General features: G+C 43.1%; 1 protein-coding gene across 3 annotated transcripts in view; it reads right to left on the bottom strand.

The window, feature by feature from the left end:
• Positions 1-4,795: 4,795 nt before the first annotated feature.
• Positions 4,796-20,270, bottom strand: part of XPO7 (exportin 7) — an 86,068-nt gene continuing 70,593 nt past the window's right edge. For 2 of the 3 annotated variants that reach the window (XM_082655736.1, XM_082655737.1), the window contains exons 17-28: positions 19,581-19,644; positions 19,062-19,170; positions 17,980-18,086; positions 15,607-15,695; positions 14,762-14,869; positions 12,486-12,568; positions 12,098-12,312; positions 11,728-11,866; positions 9,724-9,884; positions 8,294-8,392; positions 7,627-7,754; positions 4,796-6,387 (exon numbers count right to left, since the gene is read on the bottom strand). In XM_082655736.1, coding sequence (XP_082511862.1) covers positions 6,294-6,387; positions 7,627-7,754; positions 8,294-8,392; positions 9,724-9,884; positions 11,728-11,866; positions 12,098-12,312; positions 12,486-12,568; positions 14,762-14,869; positions 15,607-15,695; positions 17,980-18,086; positions 19,062-19,170; positions 19,581-19,644 — 1,396 coding nt within the window. In that variant the 3' untranslated portion in view covers positions 4,796-6,293. The remainder of the gene's footprint in view (positions 6,388-7,626; positions 7,755-8,293; positions 8,393-9,723; positions 9,885-11,727; positions 11,867-12,097; positions 12,313-12,485; positions 12,569-14,761; positions 14,870-15,606; positions 15,696-17,979; positions 18,087-19,061; positions 19,171-19,580; positions 19,645-20,270) is intronic. The other variant, XM_082655738.1, reaches the window with a different exon arrangement.

Below are 20,270 nucleotides of genomic sequence, written 5' to 3'. Positions count from 1 at the left end.
GTATGTTGTTGGTGGTAGGTTTTTCATGGATGTCTTCTTAAGAATGTTTCTTTCTAATCCTAGTTTGCTGAGAATTTTTTTTTATTATGAATGAGTATTGAATTTTGCCATATGCTTTTTATCTATCGAGAGGACCAACTTTTTTGCCTTTGTTTATATGAATTAGTTACTGATTTTTTCAATGTTTTAAACCAACCTGGCATTTCTAGGACCAATCCCACTTGGTCACGATGTATTATGCTTTTTTATATATTCCTGGATTTGATTTGTTTATATTTTGTTAAGTATTTTTGCATTCATGTTCATGAGGATATCAGCCTGAAGTTTTCTTTTTTCTTCTATAATGTCTTTGGTTTTGGTATGAGGGAGTGCTTGTTTCATAAAATGATTGGGAGTGTTCCCTCTTCTATTTTCTGATTTTTTGTTGAATTCCAGGTGCTCTGCTTGCAAAAGCAGAAGCATACTACAATTGAATCATACTACAATCCACTTTCCTGTACTCTCCCAAAGTCCTGTTGATTCCACCCCTTGACCCCAGTATTTCCCAGCTCTCTCTCTACAGCCCTCGTCTTGGTTCAAATCTTTATTACTCACTAGTTGGTGAGTTACAGATTGGTCACTAGGCTGCTTTCAAACTTAATGGCTTTTAGGATCAAATCCCAACCTCTTGTGCCCCACCCTTCATCCAGACACGTAGAGGACTGCACTCTCCCTCCAGTCATACTGTTTTTGCAGCTCCTAAAAAGGTACAAGATGTTTCATGCCTCAGGGTTTTTGCGCTGCTTGAGTGTTCTTCCCTGTCTTCTTCCGATTAGCTCGTTCCTGCGTTAACGCTCCTCTTGGTGGCTCCTCAGTTATCCCAGAGCAAACAGAGCGCGCAATGATCAACCTTTTCAGCTTGTTTGCCCACTCCACTGAGTTCTTCCCATCCAGGGATCAAGTCCTTGAACAGTGCCTCTGTGACTATCACCGTGGATACCCCCACCGGGCACACGGCCCAACTCTGGCCTTGCCCAAGAAGAACGCCCCGGCAACCAAAGAGGACACCAGCCTTAAGGAGTCATGACTGCGCCTGCGCACAGCGGCGGAAGTGGGGTGAGCGTCGACGCGGAGAGGACGCGCCTGGGGAGAGTGCGCAGGCGCGGCGGGGACGGAAGGAACGCCCCGAAACGCCTCCGGGGCGCGGAGGCTTGTTCGGAAGTTGTGCCGGGTTGGGGGTGAGTTCTTTCTCTTTCCTTCGCAGCGCGTGCGGCTGGTGTCAGAGGCTTCTGCTCTTTTCCGTTTGGTAGAGGCCTGTGGTAACGATGTGAATTTAACCCGCTCAACGCAGGCAGCCCAGGGCTCGCTCTGCAGGGGCTTCACCCAAATGAAGGTGCGGTTACTCTCCAACTCCCACTTCCCATCTTCTGCAGACTTTCCCACGCCCCAGATACACATCCTTTCACTCATTATGATCTTTTCCGTGTGGCCCCGGCTCCTGAGGAGCACGTTTTGGTTGCTGGGACGAGGAGGGAGTGGGGTTAGCAATAACTCAGATAAACCCGTGAGACTTAGGGACAGTAGGGGGAGACTTCACAGAGGAAGTGGGACTCTACTTTGGGTTTGTAAAGGTGAGCAAAGGGCAAGAAAGTTTAGACCGAGAGGAGAGGGCCCTGCAGACGGGGTTAAAGGCACGAGGTAGGATGTGGAGGAAGATATGGCAGCGGCCGCGGCCTAGTTGGGTAGAAGCGTTCTCCTGCACCCAGCTCCTCGGCTGGTAGTTTATGACTTGTTTGCTTTGTGACATGTCCCAGACCGCAAGGTGTTAAAGGGTCGGGAACTGGTTTCCTGGTAAATAGAAATGATAATGGCCTGTTATATACTTAAACTGAAAAGTGATTTCATTGCCACTAATTTTCCAGGTGGACTAATTCAGCCTTGGGGAGGCCTTACTCTCACTGCAGTGTCATCAGTCTTTAAGAGCTGAGGAGGTATGGTGTGGGTTCTGGCTTCGAAGGTACTGCTCTTACCTTTGCCCACCCTTTCACTACTATCAGACGCGGGAAGAGTGGCCCCTCCGAGCTTTACATAAGGCCAAATCCATTGTCCAGTTAAATCAGTTTTTATCCTGGGTTTGGTTGTCCTCCAGACCTTGAATCCAGATATGCATGGACTTGATTAATTCGTTATCCAGTAGGGGTTAGGAGATTCCCCACTTGTCACTCTTCATTCTTTTGTAACCCAGTAATGGGATGGTTTGGGCCATACAGGTGATGCTGTTATGCTTAACATTTATTATGAGTTGTCTGTCTTCATGATTGTCAAGCAGAACTTAAAGTATAACTGTGTACGGTGCTTGTATAAGTATTGTTCACTACACTGTTTTGGAATCAGTTTGTACTGTTGGGGATCTTACACACAAGAGTGGCAATGAATTTGCCTTTTGCAAATGATGTTCTTTGCTTTTCTGTTTAGTTTCCTTTTCTGTTGCTGACCCTCAAAAAGATATTTGGCTTATAGTGGATGCAGATGAATGAACAGACGGCAGCAGTCAGGCAGTCCTGAGAACCACAAGGGTTTTCTGAGGAAGGAGGCATAATATGGCAAGCTTGATTTCATCCTCCATTCTGATCATTTGATGTCCCACTGTCTGGCAGCTGATTTGTTTAGTGACCCATTGACCTGAAATACACAAAAGTGGCTGACCAGTGAATTCCAGGGTATCTAAGAAACCCAAAGTAGATGTGATGGACCCAGGAGACATGCTACGGAGGCAAGAATCCTCTTAGACGTTATTTACCACCTAATCGGTTGTTGTATTAATTATGGCTGGTGAGTACCTTTTTATCCTTTCAAGTTTACTTTAAAAATATTTAAAGAACTAGGACTTTAAAATAGTTACAGTCATTTACATTTTCCCAGGCCCTGTTAATCAGTTACGGCTTTTGCAGTTTCCCTGTAATTATCTTTGCTTTCCTTTTCTGCTTTGGCACTTGGGTAGCTGCACATGGCAACTTAACGTTTGTAGATCTAGCTGAAAATCTTGGGTGGCGGGAGGGTTGGCTGGTGGTAGATAGGATATAGAGAGGTGTTTGGGCTCTCTGGAGTTAATTCATCTTACCCCATGACCATGGATATTTTGAAAAGTGGTCTGTTTTTCAACTTGGTTGAAACTTCATAAGGTATTAGAATATTTTTCCACTTGGGGGGAAGAAAACAAGTTCTGAAGAATAAGTTTGTGTTTGCAGAATACAAAACTATTATTTCTTAGTAGGTTGTCATTTGTCATTAGAAAAATGATACTTGGCTGAAAGTCCTTGCTTCTTAAAATCTAAAAACCTAAAATTTCATCCTTCATCCTTTGTCTGATTTATACTTTCGTGGGAATAAATAACCCTATTCGTTGGCAGAGCCAGCAAACCAATATATACATACATACATAACACAGTTTAATAATCCTCAGTCAAGACTTTAGGTGTTTTGTCAGTGTACAGTTTGTGTCAGGAAACACTGTCAAAAGACACTTGACTTGATGCCCAGGATAGCCTAGACGGTAATAAACTCATGCTTCAACTGAATAAGACCTCCACAAGATGTCTTGAGGAAACCAAGGTTTAAAGATAACTGGCCTGCACATTTACTAGGTTGAGTCACGTGAAATTGCTGATAACTGATCAGAAAGAAAGGCTGTTTTCTGGGTCACCCTCTTATAACTGTCAATTAAGAAAGGAGCAGCTTCACTGTTTAAAAAGTTTGATGTGGTTGGGGAAGATTTTCCCCATGGCAGTTAGTCATGACTGGACTGTGCTTAGGGCTGCACTGAGGAGACACCAGCTCTGGTGAGTTTCTTCTGAAATTGTTTTTGTGGAAGGAAAGGGAGGGGTATGGGGTTTTGCTGGTCAATCAGCAGCTCAGGATAGTTGGGGGAGACGGTTTCTTCTTCAAGTACCTGTGAGAAAGTTATTTTTTTGTCTTATTTACTGCAGAATTAGAATTCCAGGTCACTGGAACATGTGACTGGTGTGTTCTACATATTAATGCAGCCTGACCATTTTCTATTCGGTTTAGAGACAGACTTGGCTAAGATGAATCAATTCTATTTGCCTTCCAGCTATTAGAATACATTTTTTTGGGGGGGGGGCCTGTGAAATAACTTTGGGCCAGAGACCGAAACAGCAGACAAAGGTAGCAGTATGTCTAGTGGACAAGAGTGGCTCTCTAGAGTCTGTGATTTTTGAATACAACTCTGCATTAAGGTACAGGTAGGTATCGCAGAACCTTAATACTTTTCAATGTTCCTGGCAACTAAATTCTTTAACACCTAGGCACTACATAGCATGGGGGATGAGGAACAGTCCCTGTTCCTGGTAGTGTTCTTCATTTGACAGTTCTGGCTCATGAGGTCTGCCAAGTATTTTGGGGGATAAGACTTATCCTTGAACTTGTCGGGGTCTAATGAGTGAAACCCAGCCCACGTTAAGGAGCATATGTCAGAACATTAACTAAACTGGGATTTCTGCAATTATTCTTTCTTGGTTACCACCTGGAAGCTCGTAAGTGGCTTCACTTTTATAACTGTGGACCCAGCACATTTTTTATATACAGATATATATCAACTAAATGAATCCTATTTTTAAATGACATTGAGTCAGACTTAGTCCAATGAGAAGCTAATTTCACAAGGTTGAGGGATGCTTGTCACCCACTGGCTTTTAGGAATGCATGTTCCAAACATCTTCATGAGTTCAGAGTGAGACATGTCCCTGCAGACACACTAGACTTGATTGCTGAAACCAGGTCAGTAGAAACCATTGAAGTTTATTGGCGGTCACAATGCTTACACTGTATGCAGCAAACACCCTTACAAGTCTATCCGCAACCTGATCACGCAAGAAAGGATTCACCACACAGTCGCCAGAGGAGAAGGAAAAAAAAATTAACAGGCTTGTTTCTGGGGGTAGAGGAGAGAAATAAAAAAAAAACCTAATTGATGAGTGTCCCATGGGCAAGAGCTGAACTAGAGATGCGTACAACTAGCAGCAACAATTGTGGAAAAAGTACAAGGCAAATAGCTTTCTCCATTAATTTTCCTCCGTAGGTTAATTTTTTTTAATATTCAAAACATTTATTATGGTTTTCATTTTATAAAAATGTATATTTTTAAAGGGGTGGGAGAATGTTAAATACTTCATGCTAGGTAGACCTTGTTATTAAGAACCCCTCCGCTGTAGTAACTTCCCCCAGTTCATACATTCACGAGTGCAGGGTACATATATAAATATCCACACGCACACATCCACACACACTGCCTCGAGGGCTGGGGAAGACTAAACGTTATTGGCCACACACGACTGGGCCTCTGGTGGACTCATCCAGATTGCTCAACAGGAGAGCAACTGGCTTAATTCCTTCTCTCTGGTCTCCACTTGTACAGAGACCGAGAACCCTAAATCATAGAGTTACATCTGGCTTTTAAAAGCAAGAGGCATATGTCTGAGGATGGGGATAAGCAAAGTGGGAAAGAGGATGAAGCTAAGAACACCAAACACTTTTAGCTGGAGTTGTCTGTCACCGCAAGAGGCCAAGGGACCTAGGGCAGCATCTAGGTTGAAGGGGGAGGGATGGTGCTCCGCATGGCTTAGAGTTCCTAATAACAAGGGTGATACAGTAACAGGAAGTGATAATTTGGGGGGCAAGGAAAGGGTAATAAGAAAAAATATACATTTGGAATTTTTACTTTTTTTTTCTTTTTTTTCTTTTTGCCTCTCTACACTGTGTCACTAAATATATCTCTGCACGTTCACACATCCTCGTCCAGTAAAGCTTCAGGCCACCAGAATACACATTTTTTCCTCACTCGCATACATAACCCCTCACATCAGCATTGGTGCACTAGACTCTGTAAAAATTTTTCAGTCACACTTTGTTTTTAAACTTGAGTCAATATAAACCTTGTTCAAAATGTTATGAAAAAATGTACATGTTTATACAAGGCAGGTTGTGACAGGACACTGGGGTTCTTTCCCCGTGGGCGGCCCCAGGAGGAGGGGGCTGGAGTCTCACACATTTGTGTCTCTATCTCCTCCCACCACCCTTCCCACCCAATCCCCCAGGAACCAGCAGCGCCCTGCCCCCCCTAGTGAGTGCACTCACACCCCTATTCCCTGGGGAAGAAGCTAGTTGACCTTTGCCATTTTCCCCACACCCCTGGAGGAGGGGGCCGGGATCAGCCAGGCCCTCTCCACTGTAATTGTTCGCCCCTCTGGGCCAGACCAAAGGGACGCTGCTCTGTACAGGTAGAGTCCAAGGAGGTGTCAGCTCATCATATCATTGCTATTCACGCCGTAAGTGGAATTCTTCATCGAGTCGTTGACTTCTCGACGGAATGCTGACAGATTCTGGGTGAACCTACAGAGAGGATGCATGGAGGTTGGGGGAGCAGGGTGGAAGGGAAAGATCTTTGCCTAAAATGTTTCTAGCAGACAAGTGGCTACTGAGAGGCAGAACGTATGAATCGGTTGTTTCTAAGGTCAGTTAATCTCAGTCTTAAGACTTTAAGGGAAAGTTTGGGCTAGTTTTGCACCCCTTTCTACCTGACAACTTCACGGCAGGCCTCGAGATCTGGTCAAATCTGGGGCTCTGAGGATCACCTTGGGTTCATGGCAGCACAAAAGGAATCTCACTGACAGAGACGGGAAGTAACCCTCATGAAGTGAGAGCTGGGAGAGGATGAAGCTGTCTCATTTCTTAATGCCAAGAGACCTGTGCTGTCCAGTATGGCAGCCATTAGCCACACGTGGCTGTAGACCACCTGAACTGTGCTCAGGGCAACTGAGGAACTGAATCCAATTAAAAGAAATTTAAAATTCAGTTCCCCAATCGCACCTTAATTAAAATGCCATATTTTAAATTAATTAAAATTAAAGAAAATTTAAAAATCAGTTTAGAAAAACCTGACGTTCAATTCAGTTATTGGACAACTTCTAAGAATGTCTGGAACAACTTGAGTATGGGAATCTAATTGCAACTGTAAGTTTTATGAAATCTAAATACAAATCAAGTATTTCTGATGAAAATGTAGCATATGGGGCTTCCCTGGTGGTGCAGTGGTTGAGAGTCCGCCTGCCGATGGAAGGGACGCGGGTTCGTGCCCCAGTCCGGGAAGATCCCACATGCCGCGGAGCGGCTAGGCCCATGAGCCATGGCCGCTGAGCCTGCGCGTCCAGAGCCTGTGCTCCGCAATGGGAGAGGCCACAACAGTGAGAGGCCCGCGTACCGCAAAAAAAAAAAAAAAAGGTAGCATATGAATTGAGATGCCCTGTTAAGTGTAAAATACACAGGATCTTGAAGACTTAGTACAACAAAAAGAATCTTAAAATTCTCAATTTAAAAATATTGATTACACATGGACACATTATTTTGGATACATGGGTTAAATAAAATATATTAAAATGAATGTTGTCTGTTTCTTTTTACCCTTTTTAGTTGTGGCAACTAGAAAATTTAAAATTACTTTGTGGCTTGCTTTTCTATTGGGCAGCACTGCTTTAGACGGCCTCTAAAAGACTTTTAAGGAGTCTCCCTCATTTCAATGATTTGAAAAGTAACAGTTGCCTAGGGTTTCTTGCCAGAGCCTTCTACACTCACCTGTCTCTGTTTTTCGTTAGAAGATTTCGCTCAATGCCTTCCATCAGGTTTTCGAAACACAGATGCATAGCCTGCTGCTTCTCTGGTGGCTGGCTGTTCACGATACTGTTCCTTAGGTCAGAAAAATACTGTAGGGCAAAGTGGGGGGGGGGCAGTAAGGAGAGAAGATGGGGAAAGGCTGACTAGCCCTCCATCATCTGCAGAGTGGAAGGAGTGTTCTCCTCCAAGAAATGGAATATCTATTAAAATTGGATACTTGGTTTTTCTTAAAGTTCAAGCAAGCACCTGTAGGATAATATATCTTTATCTTACTTAAAAATCTAGAATTTTAAATTTGTAAATGCTGTGAGGGTCATCTGATCCAGATTCTTCTTTTATAGGAACCTCTAGACTTATTTATGTCTGTTTATGGCAGAGCTGGAACTAGAACTTAGGCCTTAGGTGCTCTGATCTCTAGGTATCTTCTCTCCTTGTCACACTTCCTCATCCTTTCCCTTTTGTCTGAACTGCCACAGGTGCTGACTTCTAACCGTTAAGTGATTTATATGCCTTTCAGAGCATGAATAGGACATGCTCAGAGAATGGGCCACTTTCCCTCTTTCACCACCGTAGGGTGTTGCTGTAAGTGTTTCTCAGTGCCCTGGACACCAGGGAGCTGTTCTCTTACCTTTTCATTAAGTAGTATCAAGCCGAGTAGGGGTCGGGACATAGACCACTGGTTCCTACAGTCTTCGAAGATGATGATGTTCAGCACCGTTGACAGCATCTGGAAATGAAGAATCTGAGGCAGTGACCTAGTGTGTGGCTACTCAAGATAGAATTACAGATTCCAAACAGAGGTGTTTATTAGGTTGAAGGTCTTTTCTATCTAGAGTAAACCAGACGAATATTTCATGAAGCTTCATTTAAATCTTCTATTACAAGGTAAGTTTTGTTTCTAAGATACATCCTTTCTTGTTCTTTAAATTGGTTTGAAAATTCAATTAAAAATGGGCCTTTCCAGTTAACCTAGAGTTTTGTGGGTAATGGGATGGGTCAAGTAAATGATTATAATAGGCAAAATCACCTTGCACTGTAGCTCCCAGGATCTTTTCTCAGAAGAGAGAGCTTTATAACATTTTGGGGATGTTCACTACTCCTTTAGAGAACAACGTAGACAAAGATGAGATTGGTTAAAATATTGGCTAAAAGTCTACTTCCGCTGATTCTTTTTCCTTATGTATTTTTATCTGGTATATTCCTGCAAATCTTATTTTTGAAAAGATGTTGCATACAAATAAAATTATGGTAAGCATATGGTTTGATCTCCACATGGTCAGTTATCTCTTTTTGTCCTGCACTTTTTTTTTTTGCAGTACGCGGGCCTCTCACTGTTGTGGCCTCTCCCGTTGCGGAGCACAGGCTCCGGACGCGCAGGCTCAGCGGCCATGGCTCACGGGCCCAGCCGCTCTGCGGCATGTGGGATCTTCCCGGACCGGGGCACGAACCCGTGTCCCCTGCATCAGCAGGCGGACTCTCAAACACTGCGCCACCAGGGAAGCCCCTCTTTTTTTTTTTTTTTAAATTGAAAGCAAAGGTGGTACAATCTATTTTTGGCTGCGCCATGAGGACTGCAGGGATCTTAGTTCCCCAACCAGGGAACGAGCCCACACCCTTGGCAGTTAAAGCTTGGACTCCTAACCACTGGACCGCCAGGAAATTCCCTGTCCTGCACTCTTGTTTCTGTTTTGCAAGTGGCAGTACAAGTTTTACAGCTGGATACTGCTAACTCATGCTCCATTTACAGCAATGGATGAGCAAAGTCACTGTCACGGAAGGAGGATAGTGCTCATGGGACAGGCCCAAGGCATGGGGGTTATTGTGACACTCGGAGAACAATTCAGAATTTGATTTTTTCAGATTTTCTATATCCATATCCAGTGATTACTCAGGTAACTGAAAATCCACTGCAATTTTAAGGTGTAAAATTCACCTTGGCAGCATTAACCAGGTGAGATGTTAGTCAGACTCTTCATCTTGCCTGGCCTCTCCTCTCTCACAGAGAGCTTCTCCCACCGTGGGACACCCACACTGCCTCCTAGCCCTCATACTCCTTACCTGCTGGATCATCTCTGGATGCTGCTGCATGATATGCAGAAAGCGGTCACTCTCCTGGTTCAGGGGCGTTGTCCTCTTCTTGGTGCTACGTGAAAGCTGCTTGAAGAGGTATGTCACAATGTGGTCCAGGCAGGAGCAGCAGCCTGTGCATACCATGGTGTCTGGAAGAAAGGGGGGAGGGGTGGAATAGAGCAGGGATACTAAGCTGGTCATGGTGACTCGGGTGAACATAAGTTGCCCTTAGCTGAGATCCCACAGAGGTCCCCAGTCAGACTGGGAACTGTGGTCAGTGCAGCCAAGACCACGGCTTGGGATGCTGCCTGTTAACCTCTCACCCTCATCATACAGCAAGGTCCAATTCTAAGTTTGAAAATGAGCCTGTCATAATAGAGAACAGTATAAACAATATTGAAATTATTGACTCAATATGATGTGGATTTATGTCTTATGCTTCATAAAAAATATCAAATAGCTTACAATATAGCAAGTATTTTTATTGTGCCAAACATTGTGCCAAGGACTTTACAGGTTATCATCTCTATTTCATCCTCTTGAGAACTCCAGGAGGTAGGTGTTCCATTTTACCAATGAGTAAACTGAAGTTTGGAGAGGTTATGTGACTTGCCTCCAGGTCACACTGCTAGTCACTGGACGAACTGTGATTAGAATCCAAGTCTGAAGTGTGAGCCTATATTCTGAGTTACCTGGGTGACTGTCACTAAACTAATACAGCCTATCAACACCTACAGTTCGTTAGAGTGGGGCGCTGTAATATTTGTTTATCTATAGCATCTCCGGGGGAGTGTGTGGTGGGAAGCTGCAGACTTGTCTATTCATTTTATTAAGGGGACACTGCAGCACAGCCTGCAGACAGAGCTGACTAGGTGAGGCACAGGCCACAGGCCTAAAAGAGTAAAGCATGCTGCTTCCGTTCATGCAGAGGTCCCCCTATTTTCAAGAAGCTAAAAAACAGCCTTCCAAAGCAGGGTCTGATACCCCGGCTGGACTGTTCTAGATACGGCTACGCCCCCTGCTGGAGGTAAGTGCGTATCAAAGAAGTGGCCCAGAGCAGAGGTGTGGCTAACTCACCACAGCAGACAATCCAAAGTCATTCTCTGTGCATTGGCAATATTTTGTGATTATTTTGCAGTTGACTTAATCTTCCTATTTATGTTTTGCTCAGCCTAAGATAAAAATGTACTGTATTCTCTGAACACATACACACTGACTAAGACTGCTGGGATGCAGCGTGGTAACAAAATGGTTGACAAGAACCAGGTAGAACAGGATGAAAAAACTTATGGAGCTAGCTGTGTAAAACCTTCCACTGCCCTAAGGATAGAACCCAAACATACTGATATGGCTGAAGGGCAGCCTTTGTGATCTCCAGATTTGCCCCTGCTTCTCTCTCTCCCTCCGGCTTCACTTCATTCCCCCTCTTCTCTTCTGCACGAGTGTGCCAGCCATCTGGATTTCCTGGGGTTTTTTTTGCCAACAGGTGCTAGTACTTGCGGTTCCTGCTGCTAGGAAGCTTCTTCCTCCACTAATCTGATAAGGCCGGTTCACCTGTTAGGTTTACGCTTTGATGCCAACTCTTTCAGCCAGCCTTGCAGGACCCTACCTCCTCAAAGCCAGGAGTTTAGGTATTCTTCCCGAGCCCTCCCACAGCACTCCGTACTTACCCTACTGCTGTGTGTACACAGGTAAGGGTGGTAAACAGGCAGTTGTCTGTTTACATGTCTATTTCATCTACCAGATAAAAAACTCCTAAAGGACAGGACTGATTACTGTACCCTTAGTGCCAAGCACAGTGCCTGGTCCACAGGAGGGCATCACTAAGTATTTGCTGCCTGAGAACGTACCCATGAATTATACACTCTGTTGTTAGGATGCGCTCCCCAAAGCAGTAATCCTTTTGGATGCTGGGGCAAGACTCTCCTTCTGTTTAGCTAAGTGGTAAAAACCAACCAACCAGCTCACCCGCCCGCCCACCCAGGTGCTTACCAAGTGCAGTAAGTCCTTCAGAAATGGAAGAGAGAATATACATGATGACATGAGGTTCCAGGCTTGCAATAAAGTTCATGTGGTCCTGGGTCAGGACTTCCAGTAGTGAATAGTAAGACTGGCTGAGCTTGGGGTAATCCTGTGGGAGAAGGAGGACGAAAATCGGCTTAGCTGCTGTGTACCTCAGCATGTGTGGAGCAAGATCTTCAATAAAATAGCTTAGCTCCCTTCAGACGGGAAGACAGAAGACCTAGGTGGAGCCAGCTTCTAGTTCTTCAGAGAAACATTCAATCATGGTCTCAGCAGAAAAAAAAAAAAAAGACTGACATGACGTAGGGCTCGGATCCTGTCAACGACGCTTAGGGCTTACCAGGAGGTCGCTGTGGGGAATAGAGAGAAGCAGCTTGATGAAGGTCTGTAGAGCATTGTCCAGGGCATCATCCCCATAGAGACGGAAGACTCCAAAATTGACGTAACTCCCACTGAGAGCAGCCTTCAGCATGGAGAAGCAGATGGAGATGCCCTTGAGCTTCAGTGCATAGACCTGATCCTTCGGGACCTCTCCTAGTGTCAGGATGCGATTGCCTGAGTAGACAAGATATATATTTACTCAATCACGTGGTAACTGACAGTTCACATACTGCCTCAATCCTCTTGGCACCAGCTGGCGCTGTGACACGAGCGTATGAGACCCACACTGCAGAGGGGTGACTGAGCTGGAACTCACTTCCAGGGTTCTGCTCCTCTTAAGCACTTACCATACATTGTTATCATCTTGCTGGTTTCTCTGAAGAGTAAGATGCCATTGGGGGAAGAGACATCAAACTGGAGTCGCTGGGATCTGAGCAGAGAACACAGAGGAGACAAAGTCAGAGGTATGTTGCTGGAAGACTAGGCTACTTCAGGCTCTCCCCTGAGTACGTTAGGTGATACTTTTTGCACGGAGACATGCAGATTACTTATCCTAATGTGAAATAACCAAGTTAACCCAAGATAACCAGTGATGTAGCTTGTATCTTGAAGACCAACATACTAGATTCAAGTTCTGCTGCTCAAGCTGAAAACGTTTAAAAGAAACAAAGAAAATGAGGCAGTAGATAAAATTATTCTCTTAAAATTCTCAAGTTGCTTAAAGTTTAGCTTTTATCATAGTCACTTCTTGGTCGTACTAACTCACAGCCCTTCAGACTTTAATCTACATTCACCTTTACAGCTTCAGTAGCAACTGAAGGAGGGGTACGAGCATCGTGTCCACTTTAGAAGAGGAAAAGCTGTAAAGGAACTGAGAATGTTACAAGGGGAGTGAGGTCAGGAGGGCAGACGATGTCAACAACCTGAGTTTCGGGTTCCTGACTGTGCCCTAGACCAGAGCTCCTCCTCCTTGGTTTGTTCTCCTGCTTAATGAGCGTCACGGACCTCATGGCTGCTAAGGTCTCAAACCCAGAAGTCCTCTTGATTCTTTCTTCCTCCCCTCCCTACACAGAATCCATCAAGATCCAGCTCTACAATATGCCCTGAACCCACCCGTCTCCCGTGTGGTCCTTCTGCTTCCACTCCTGCCCCTGTAGTCTCATTCTCCACATGTAGCCAGAATGAGACCTTTAAATAATGTCAATGATACCATTTTAATTCCTGCTTAATATACTCCAGTAGCTTCCCGTGTAATGAGAGTACACGCCATTCTTCACTACCGCTGTACTAAGTCACCACACGATCTGTCTGACTCGTCGCCTACCTTGACCTCCCCTCCTTTACCAGGCTCCAGCCAGTGGCATTCTGCTGTCTCAAGTCCCAGCAAGTTCATCCCATCTTGGGACCTCTGCAGTTGTTTTCTGTTTAGAATGCTTTTCCCCCTTATCCTTGCAGGGATACCAGAATCTTTCTGCTCATTCATATTACCTTCTCTGAGAGGCCTTCTCTCCTTCCAATTCCCCTCTGTTTTATTACCTTATTTAACTTTTCATAGCATGTACCACTGTCTGAAATTATCTTCCACACTTTGTTTTTACTGTCGTCCCCCCAGAATGCACATCTAAGTGGGCAGAGGTTTTGTCTGGCACAATCGAGATGAAAGTGCCTAAGTGGCAAAGAGTAGATGTTCTTAAATGTCTATTGTATAAATGAACAAGTCTTAACTATAAGCCTCATGGGAGGCTATAGCTTCTATGAATATTACCCACTTCTTCACTAAGACAGTTTTAAAAATTATTAATTCTCAGGGTGCCTTAAGAGGCAGATACAGACCTGAAATCCTAGTGAAGTCAAGGTGCTAGAGTTTTCTTTCCTTTCCATCCCTAAGTTGCTGGGCAAATCTAGAATGTGGTATTTTGGAAATCTTTCTCACTTTTAAGATAAATCTTTACCAATCCAGCTGTAATCTGCCTAACAAATCCCTTTCTGCAGAAAGAGTGTTGAGTGTTCTAACATGTCTGCATCCCTCTCAATAGTCTCTATGAAATGTGAACTATAGAATGTGATGGACGTGGCATCATCGCTAAATGTTAACTTTTATACATGTGGGCAGGGAAATCAGAATTTTGGTTGCCAAATTCACTTCTCTTAAGAGTGGCTATCTTGAGACTTTTTTTTTTTTTTTTTTTTGCGGTACACGGGCCTCTCACTGTTGCGGCCTCTCCCGTTGCGGAGCACAGGCTCCGGATGCGCAGGCTCAGCGGCCATGGCTCACGGGCCCAGCCGCTCTGCGGCATGTGGGATCTTCCCGGACCAGGGCATGAACCCGTGTCCCCTGCATCAGCAGGCAGACTCTCAACCACTGCGCCACCAGGGAGGCCCCTTGAGACTCTTTTTAAAGTGACTTATTTCCTGCATGCAGCTATGGCATTGTGTGGTTGGGGACACCCTTCTTTCAAACAAATAAAAACATACACTATAATCTTTTAGAGGTTTTCAAATTTTGACAGCAGTGAATCTTAATATCTTCCACAATCTGCTGAAAACACTAGATAAAGCAAATTATCTTAGGGATCGCTCAGATAAAAGGGCAGCTGTACCCTTTGAAAATCTCCCTGCTTACCTATTATGAACCAATTCAGCCATTAGCTTGAGCACAGGTGTGGTACAGGCTGGATCATGGTACCATAGCTCAATTGCCCGCTGGAGAATTGGCATGTAGGATGGGTAGCTGTAAATGAAAAGCTAAGGAAGAATTCTGAATCCAGAAAGGTACAGAACTTACAATAATTTCTCAGCACTGGTCAAGCACAGTCTACCAAATTGTAGTTCTCTAATTTCCCGTCTCTTCCTTGCTAATCTTAAGAGTCTTTCTAACCAGAAGGTGCTAAAGCGATGTGTGTCCTTTAACTTGTAATAGGCATCTAATGACACATTGTAATTTACATAATGCCTTTCTTCTGAGGAGCACAATGTATTTCATATTGTTCTGTCCTCTTACCACTTCTGTAATGTGACAGGGAAGCAGCTAGTTCCTTTACCTAACTATCCGAGAGACAGAGGCACTTAGATTTGAAGTGATTTGTTCAAGGTTATGAAGTTAGTAAGGTCAGACATTCTAATTCCTAGTACAGCCGTCTTTTTTAGTAGACTGTAATGTCTCTCTTTTCTAAGTGTAGCAAAATTCCCATGCAACAATTCCACAGGCATGTGTATAACTGGGACCCAAAAGAGAAACTGAGAAGCCACCTCACTCATTTCCCAATCTCAGTGACCAAAGCAGGCGGCATCATATTATTGGACCACTGTGGAATGACAGCTTACAAGACATATGGCAGGCCTTCTGGGTAACTCTTCACCTTCTTTTGCCTCACAACTCCTTCCCCCCACCTTCCCTGATGACTTCATCACCCATTCACACTCCAGTCAAGGCTTGCTGTGGTACGCTCCTAGTTTGAGTTAGGATACATCCATTCAAACAGCATCATGAAGCTGGTCTTGGCATTGAAGGCGAAAGCTATCCCTCTCAGGTCTCTTACTAGGCCAACTAGAGTTCGCTGTAGTAGAAGGCAAAAATATGTTAAGATACAAGAAAAACCAAACCTGTAACCACCTGATGGGGATTTCACATATCCGTAATCAAATTCTTCCTCCCATCATTCAACAAATACTCCTTCCCAAATATTCTCAATCGATCTCTTCCATACTAGAATGGAATCTCTTCACTTGGAAAATTGATTTTGGAAGCTTTTTATTCCAAGAGAAAGGGATGGTTCCTGGCCCATCATGGCAAAAATAGAGGCTGATAAAATTTTAAGACATTAATGTGACAAATCATATGTAAAAAGTAGAAAAGCAAAAAAGCTTATTCAAGAAGAATAAGGGGAAAAAAAGGCAAAAAAGTACATACAAGAAGAGGGAGAAGAGGCATATTCCTAAAGGTCTGGTCCACATCTAATTACAAAGGTGCCAGTGCCACAGGAATGCAAATGTAGACTCCGCCAGAAGCAAGACAAGAGTCTACAGGTATCTGCCCTTTGGTTGGGGTGTCTGGAAATTAGACTGATGTGCCGGATCTTGGACCTATAGAAGTACTAATACTATACTTTTACAGAAAAAGAGTGAGACCTAATGAGGTCAAATAATTTGCCCATAGTTGTGCTGGCAGGTGGCAAGAGGGCCAGGATTAGGACTTACAACACCAAGACTCCAAATCCAGTGCTCTCTTTCTCAGTAGAACTTTTACTAGTGGGCTCTGAACAGCAATAAAAGCCCTTTCAAAAGCTAACAGTCGTCAGTAGGCACAGTTGGGTATCCTGACTCATTTATCAAAAATGTCTGCACTTCTGCTAACAGTCTGCTTTAAGCAAACAGTTCTATTCCTGAACAGATACCATAAGCTCAATTTTAAGTCTAAGACATGGGCAATCTAAAAGACTTGTTATATGAGGCACGACAGAGATATGGTGATGGTTGTAGTTCATGGCCAAGGTGGTTCTTTCATTAATTTTACTTGTTTTTTGATGGGGGAAAGGGCTGATATTCACTGATATCCCTCATTTATCCTTGACAGTGGTTGATACTCTATCCTGTTATTGATCTGTTCCACATTAACCTTAGCTTTGAATGGTACCCATCTCAGACCCCAGAACGCTGAAGTAAAGAGAAGCGAGTTGGGCAAATGGTGTTGCTCTCTGACTTCCCTGCTAATCTGGAGAGAGAAAACTAAGAGGCTTTCTAAAGATGAAAAAGGAGAATTTTAGAATGTCAGGTAAAGTCTGGCATTTTGGGGGGCAATACCCCTGAGCTATTTGGTGGGTCTAAAATTCAGTATCAGTGTCATTATGAACACTGCAAAAAAGTCCTACAAATATTAATAGTCTAGTGTTTTCTGGTTTTGGTACAGAGATCTATAGGTAAAGAGAGCAGGTGTGCATGAAGTAAAAAGATGAGGAAAGCAAAAAACCAAGAAATGACCATTCTGACAGCCAGAAATCAATAACTAAAGGTAACTTTAAAATTCCATTTGTATGGAAATTCACAAACCCTTCTAAATGACTCGTGGGTCAAAGAAGAAATCTTAATGGAAATTAGAAAATACAGAGAACTGAATGCTAATGGAAAATGTTACCTACCAAAACTTGTGGATTCTGGAGACCTGTTCCACAACAATATGAATATACTTAATGCTACTAAACCATTCACTTAAAAATGGCTAAGACAGTAAGTTTTATGCCAATTAAAAAAACCAAAACCAAAACCAAAAAGTACTTGTGGAATAATATACCTAGAGGGATATTTATAGTTTTAAATGATTACATTAGGAAAGAAGGGCTGAAAAGTTAAGAAGTTACAACCACAGAATAACACCAAGGAAAAAGTATGAAGATAAAGAGTAGAAATGAATGAAATACAAAACACAGATAAAATGGAGCTAAAACAAAGCAAAAAGTAACAAATCTCTGGCAAGACGTCTAGAAAAAAGAGAGAAAGCACTAATAAGCAGTATTGAAAATGAAAAGGGGGCATAACTAAATATACAACAGAGATTAAAAAGGCAATGAGAAAACATATAAAATAACTTGATGCTAATACATTTAAAAACTTAGATAAAAAATCCTAAGGGCTGTTTTAAGAACACACTTTAACATAAAAATAGAGTTTATAAACTTACACTGGTTCTTCTATTTCAAAATCCTTGGAGTCCAAGAGATTGAGTAAAAAGCTAAATTAGTGGAAAATTTATGGATAAGCACCATTTTCTGCAGTGCTACCCAATCAAGTCTCTCTCAGGGACTGCCCTCAACCAGAAGCTGATCAATCAGTGGGTGAAGGACTCACCTTTGCCTCTTGCTCGTTGAAACTATTAGTACTAAACATCTGGGCCACAGCCTCAAACGCTGCTGTGAGCGGCAGCATGAACTGCTCATACTGATCTTCATCCTCTCCTGCAAGGAAAACAAGCCGGGGTGTGACCCCAACAGAAAAAAATGCAAGGCTGTGTATGCATGGAAAATAAGATGGTATGACAGATGAGCAGACCCAAGGATAATTCAGAGGGGGTCCCTTGATAATCCCAATAGGTACTAGTAGCAATTTCAGAATAAAATGTATGTATAGAAATAATTTTTAAACTAGAAAAATCGTCACGGCAGAAATCATCTAGTCCGGGGATGCCCCAATTTTTTCAATACTGAGATTCAATATCGGAGATTCTGATGTGTACAACGTACTATGTTGCTTATGTTTCCTTAATTGAGAACTATAGTCAGTTGAGAAAGGACTGAGGCTGGGGTATGAGAACTAGATGAGACTTGAACTTCATTCAGGCGCTTGTGGAGAGGCCCTTCTTTTTATACCTTTCTTTTTGTTTTTTTAAGTAATCTTTCGTAAATATAGAAGGTTTTATAATGTAATTTTAGTAGGATTAAATTTAAATAGCTAAAAAATTATGATACTATTAAGCTTCAGTTTATAAGTTGAGCCCAAACTGCTAATATCACAACCAGAGCCAGAAAGGTGCTTAAGCTCTCCTGGTTCACATGTGCCAGTGAAGTGGGTACTGAGGAGTGCTGGCCGGCTCAGGTGGGTTGCACCTCAGTGTGGGAGGAGAGGATTATCTGGCTAACAAGATGCATTTAGGAATTCTCAATTCCCTTATTTTATAGATGAGAATTATGAATAGAATTTTAGAACCACTGCACATCAAATGAAAACTTCAGACTCATACTGTTTTTCTCTTCCAGTTACAGGGACCATGATAGCATGATCTGTTCTTGGTGAAATCAGACTGTCATTTCAGCTAGTTTTGTTACTGTTGAAACAACAAAAAAGACCTCCCCCACATCTAGTTTTCTAGCCTCAAGTGAAAATTTAGAACCATGCCAGATTACTTCATGAGCCTCTAGGACTTATTGCAGTACCTAAATCCACCATGAGGAGACGCCCAAGTGCTGTGTAGAAGGTAGTTCGACACCGCATGTCTGTCAGGTTGGACTGATTGTTAATACCCAAAAATGAAAAGTGCTCGCTCTATTGAAAAAAAGAAAACAAGTTAAAAAGATAAAAACATGGGTCAGAGGTAGAATGCAAGCCAGTAATTTCAGAATTACTGAGCCCTTTCAAGCTAATGGCTCTATTATCATTCCTTAAGGGTGTAAGGGGTATTAAAATTTTTTAAAAAAAACTATTGTTATTGTTACCTACAACTAACTTATCTCCATATGAGTAACAGTCGGTGACTTCACCATAACTCAGGTTATCTGGATCCCAAACAGCAGCTCTCACGACAGTAAGTGTAACCTGGCAGTGTGACAGGAGTCAGGGCACAGCCTTTGGCGGCAGCAGCGCCGAGGAGCTCAACTTAAACATCTCCCTTGTTTGCTGAGAGAGTGTGTGTGTGGCTGGAGAGCAGAACCAGGACGAGGGGCTCAACCACTCACCGTGTGATTGTTCAGCATGAACTGTACCGCACTCAGCTTCACCAGTTTCCTTACACTACTGTATGTAAAGACAAAGGAAGAGGGTCAAGGAAAGTGTGATGCAAACTAAGAATCTTTAATGCAGGATGCGCACTTTCTAGGTTAGAGTACTATGAATTCCATACCCAGCTATCTTATTTTTCTTAACCATTTGAGTATGGCACTGCCAAATGGGAAAAACAGGTGTTCTCTTTTAAGCAGAATTTAACTGATTAGTGAGAGAATACCCATACCAAAGTCCTATCTGTAAGAAAAGAGATAAAACTCAGCAGTTTCCCCCAAGAATCATGATATCCTAGAGTAGCTTTTCTCAATGGGGCTTCTAAGAGAGAATTAAGCCCTAAAGCCCACGTCAGGCATCCACTGTGTGGTGAATTAACCTCTCTCCTATGCATTTAGAATGAGACTAGCTATGTACGATCTTTGGGAGAACTGAGAAAAAAGTCACTCAGATCATTTTTATAGGGTTTACTTCTCTTGCAGACCCCTGGTTGTGAAAGGCTGTCTTAGAGCAATTCAACCTTTACAGCAGACTGAGTCCAAGTCAAGAGGAAGTGTAGTGGCTACTTTTATTGCAAAGTTTGTAATCAGGCAGCTTCTACCTATAAGCTGATAGAAAAATTCAGATGGACTTTGCTGCCACCTATGCTA

The sequence above is a fragment of the Grampus griseus genome (assembly GCF_964374135.1).
Source record: "Grampus griseus genome assembly, chromosome: 6".
Lineage (NCBI taxonomy): Eukaryota > Metazoa > Chordata > Mammalia > Artiodactyla > Delphinidae > Grampus > Grampus griseus.
The sequence above is the reverse complement of the archived record's forward strand: the minus strand, read 5'-3'. Positions and strand labels throughout refer to the sequence as shown.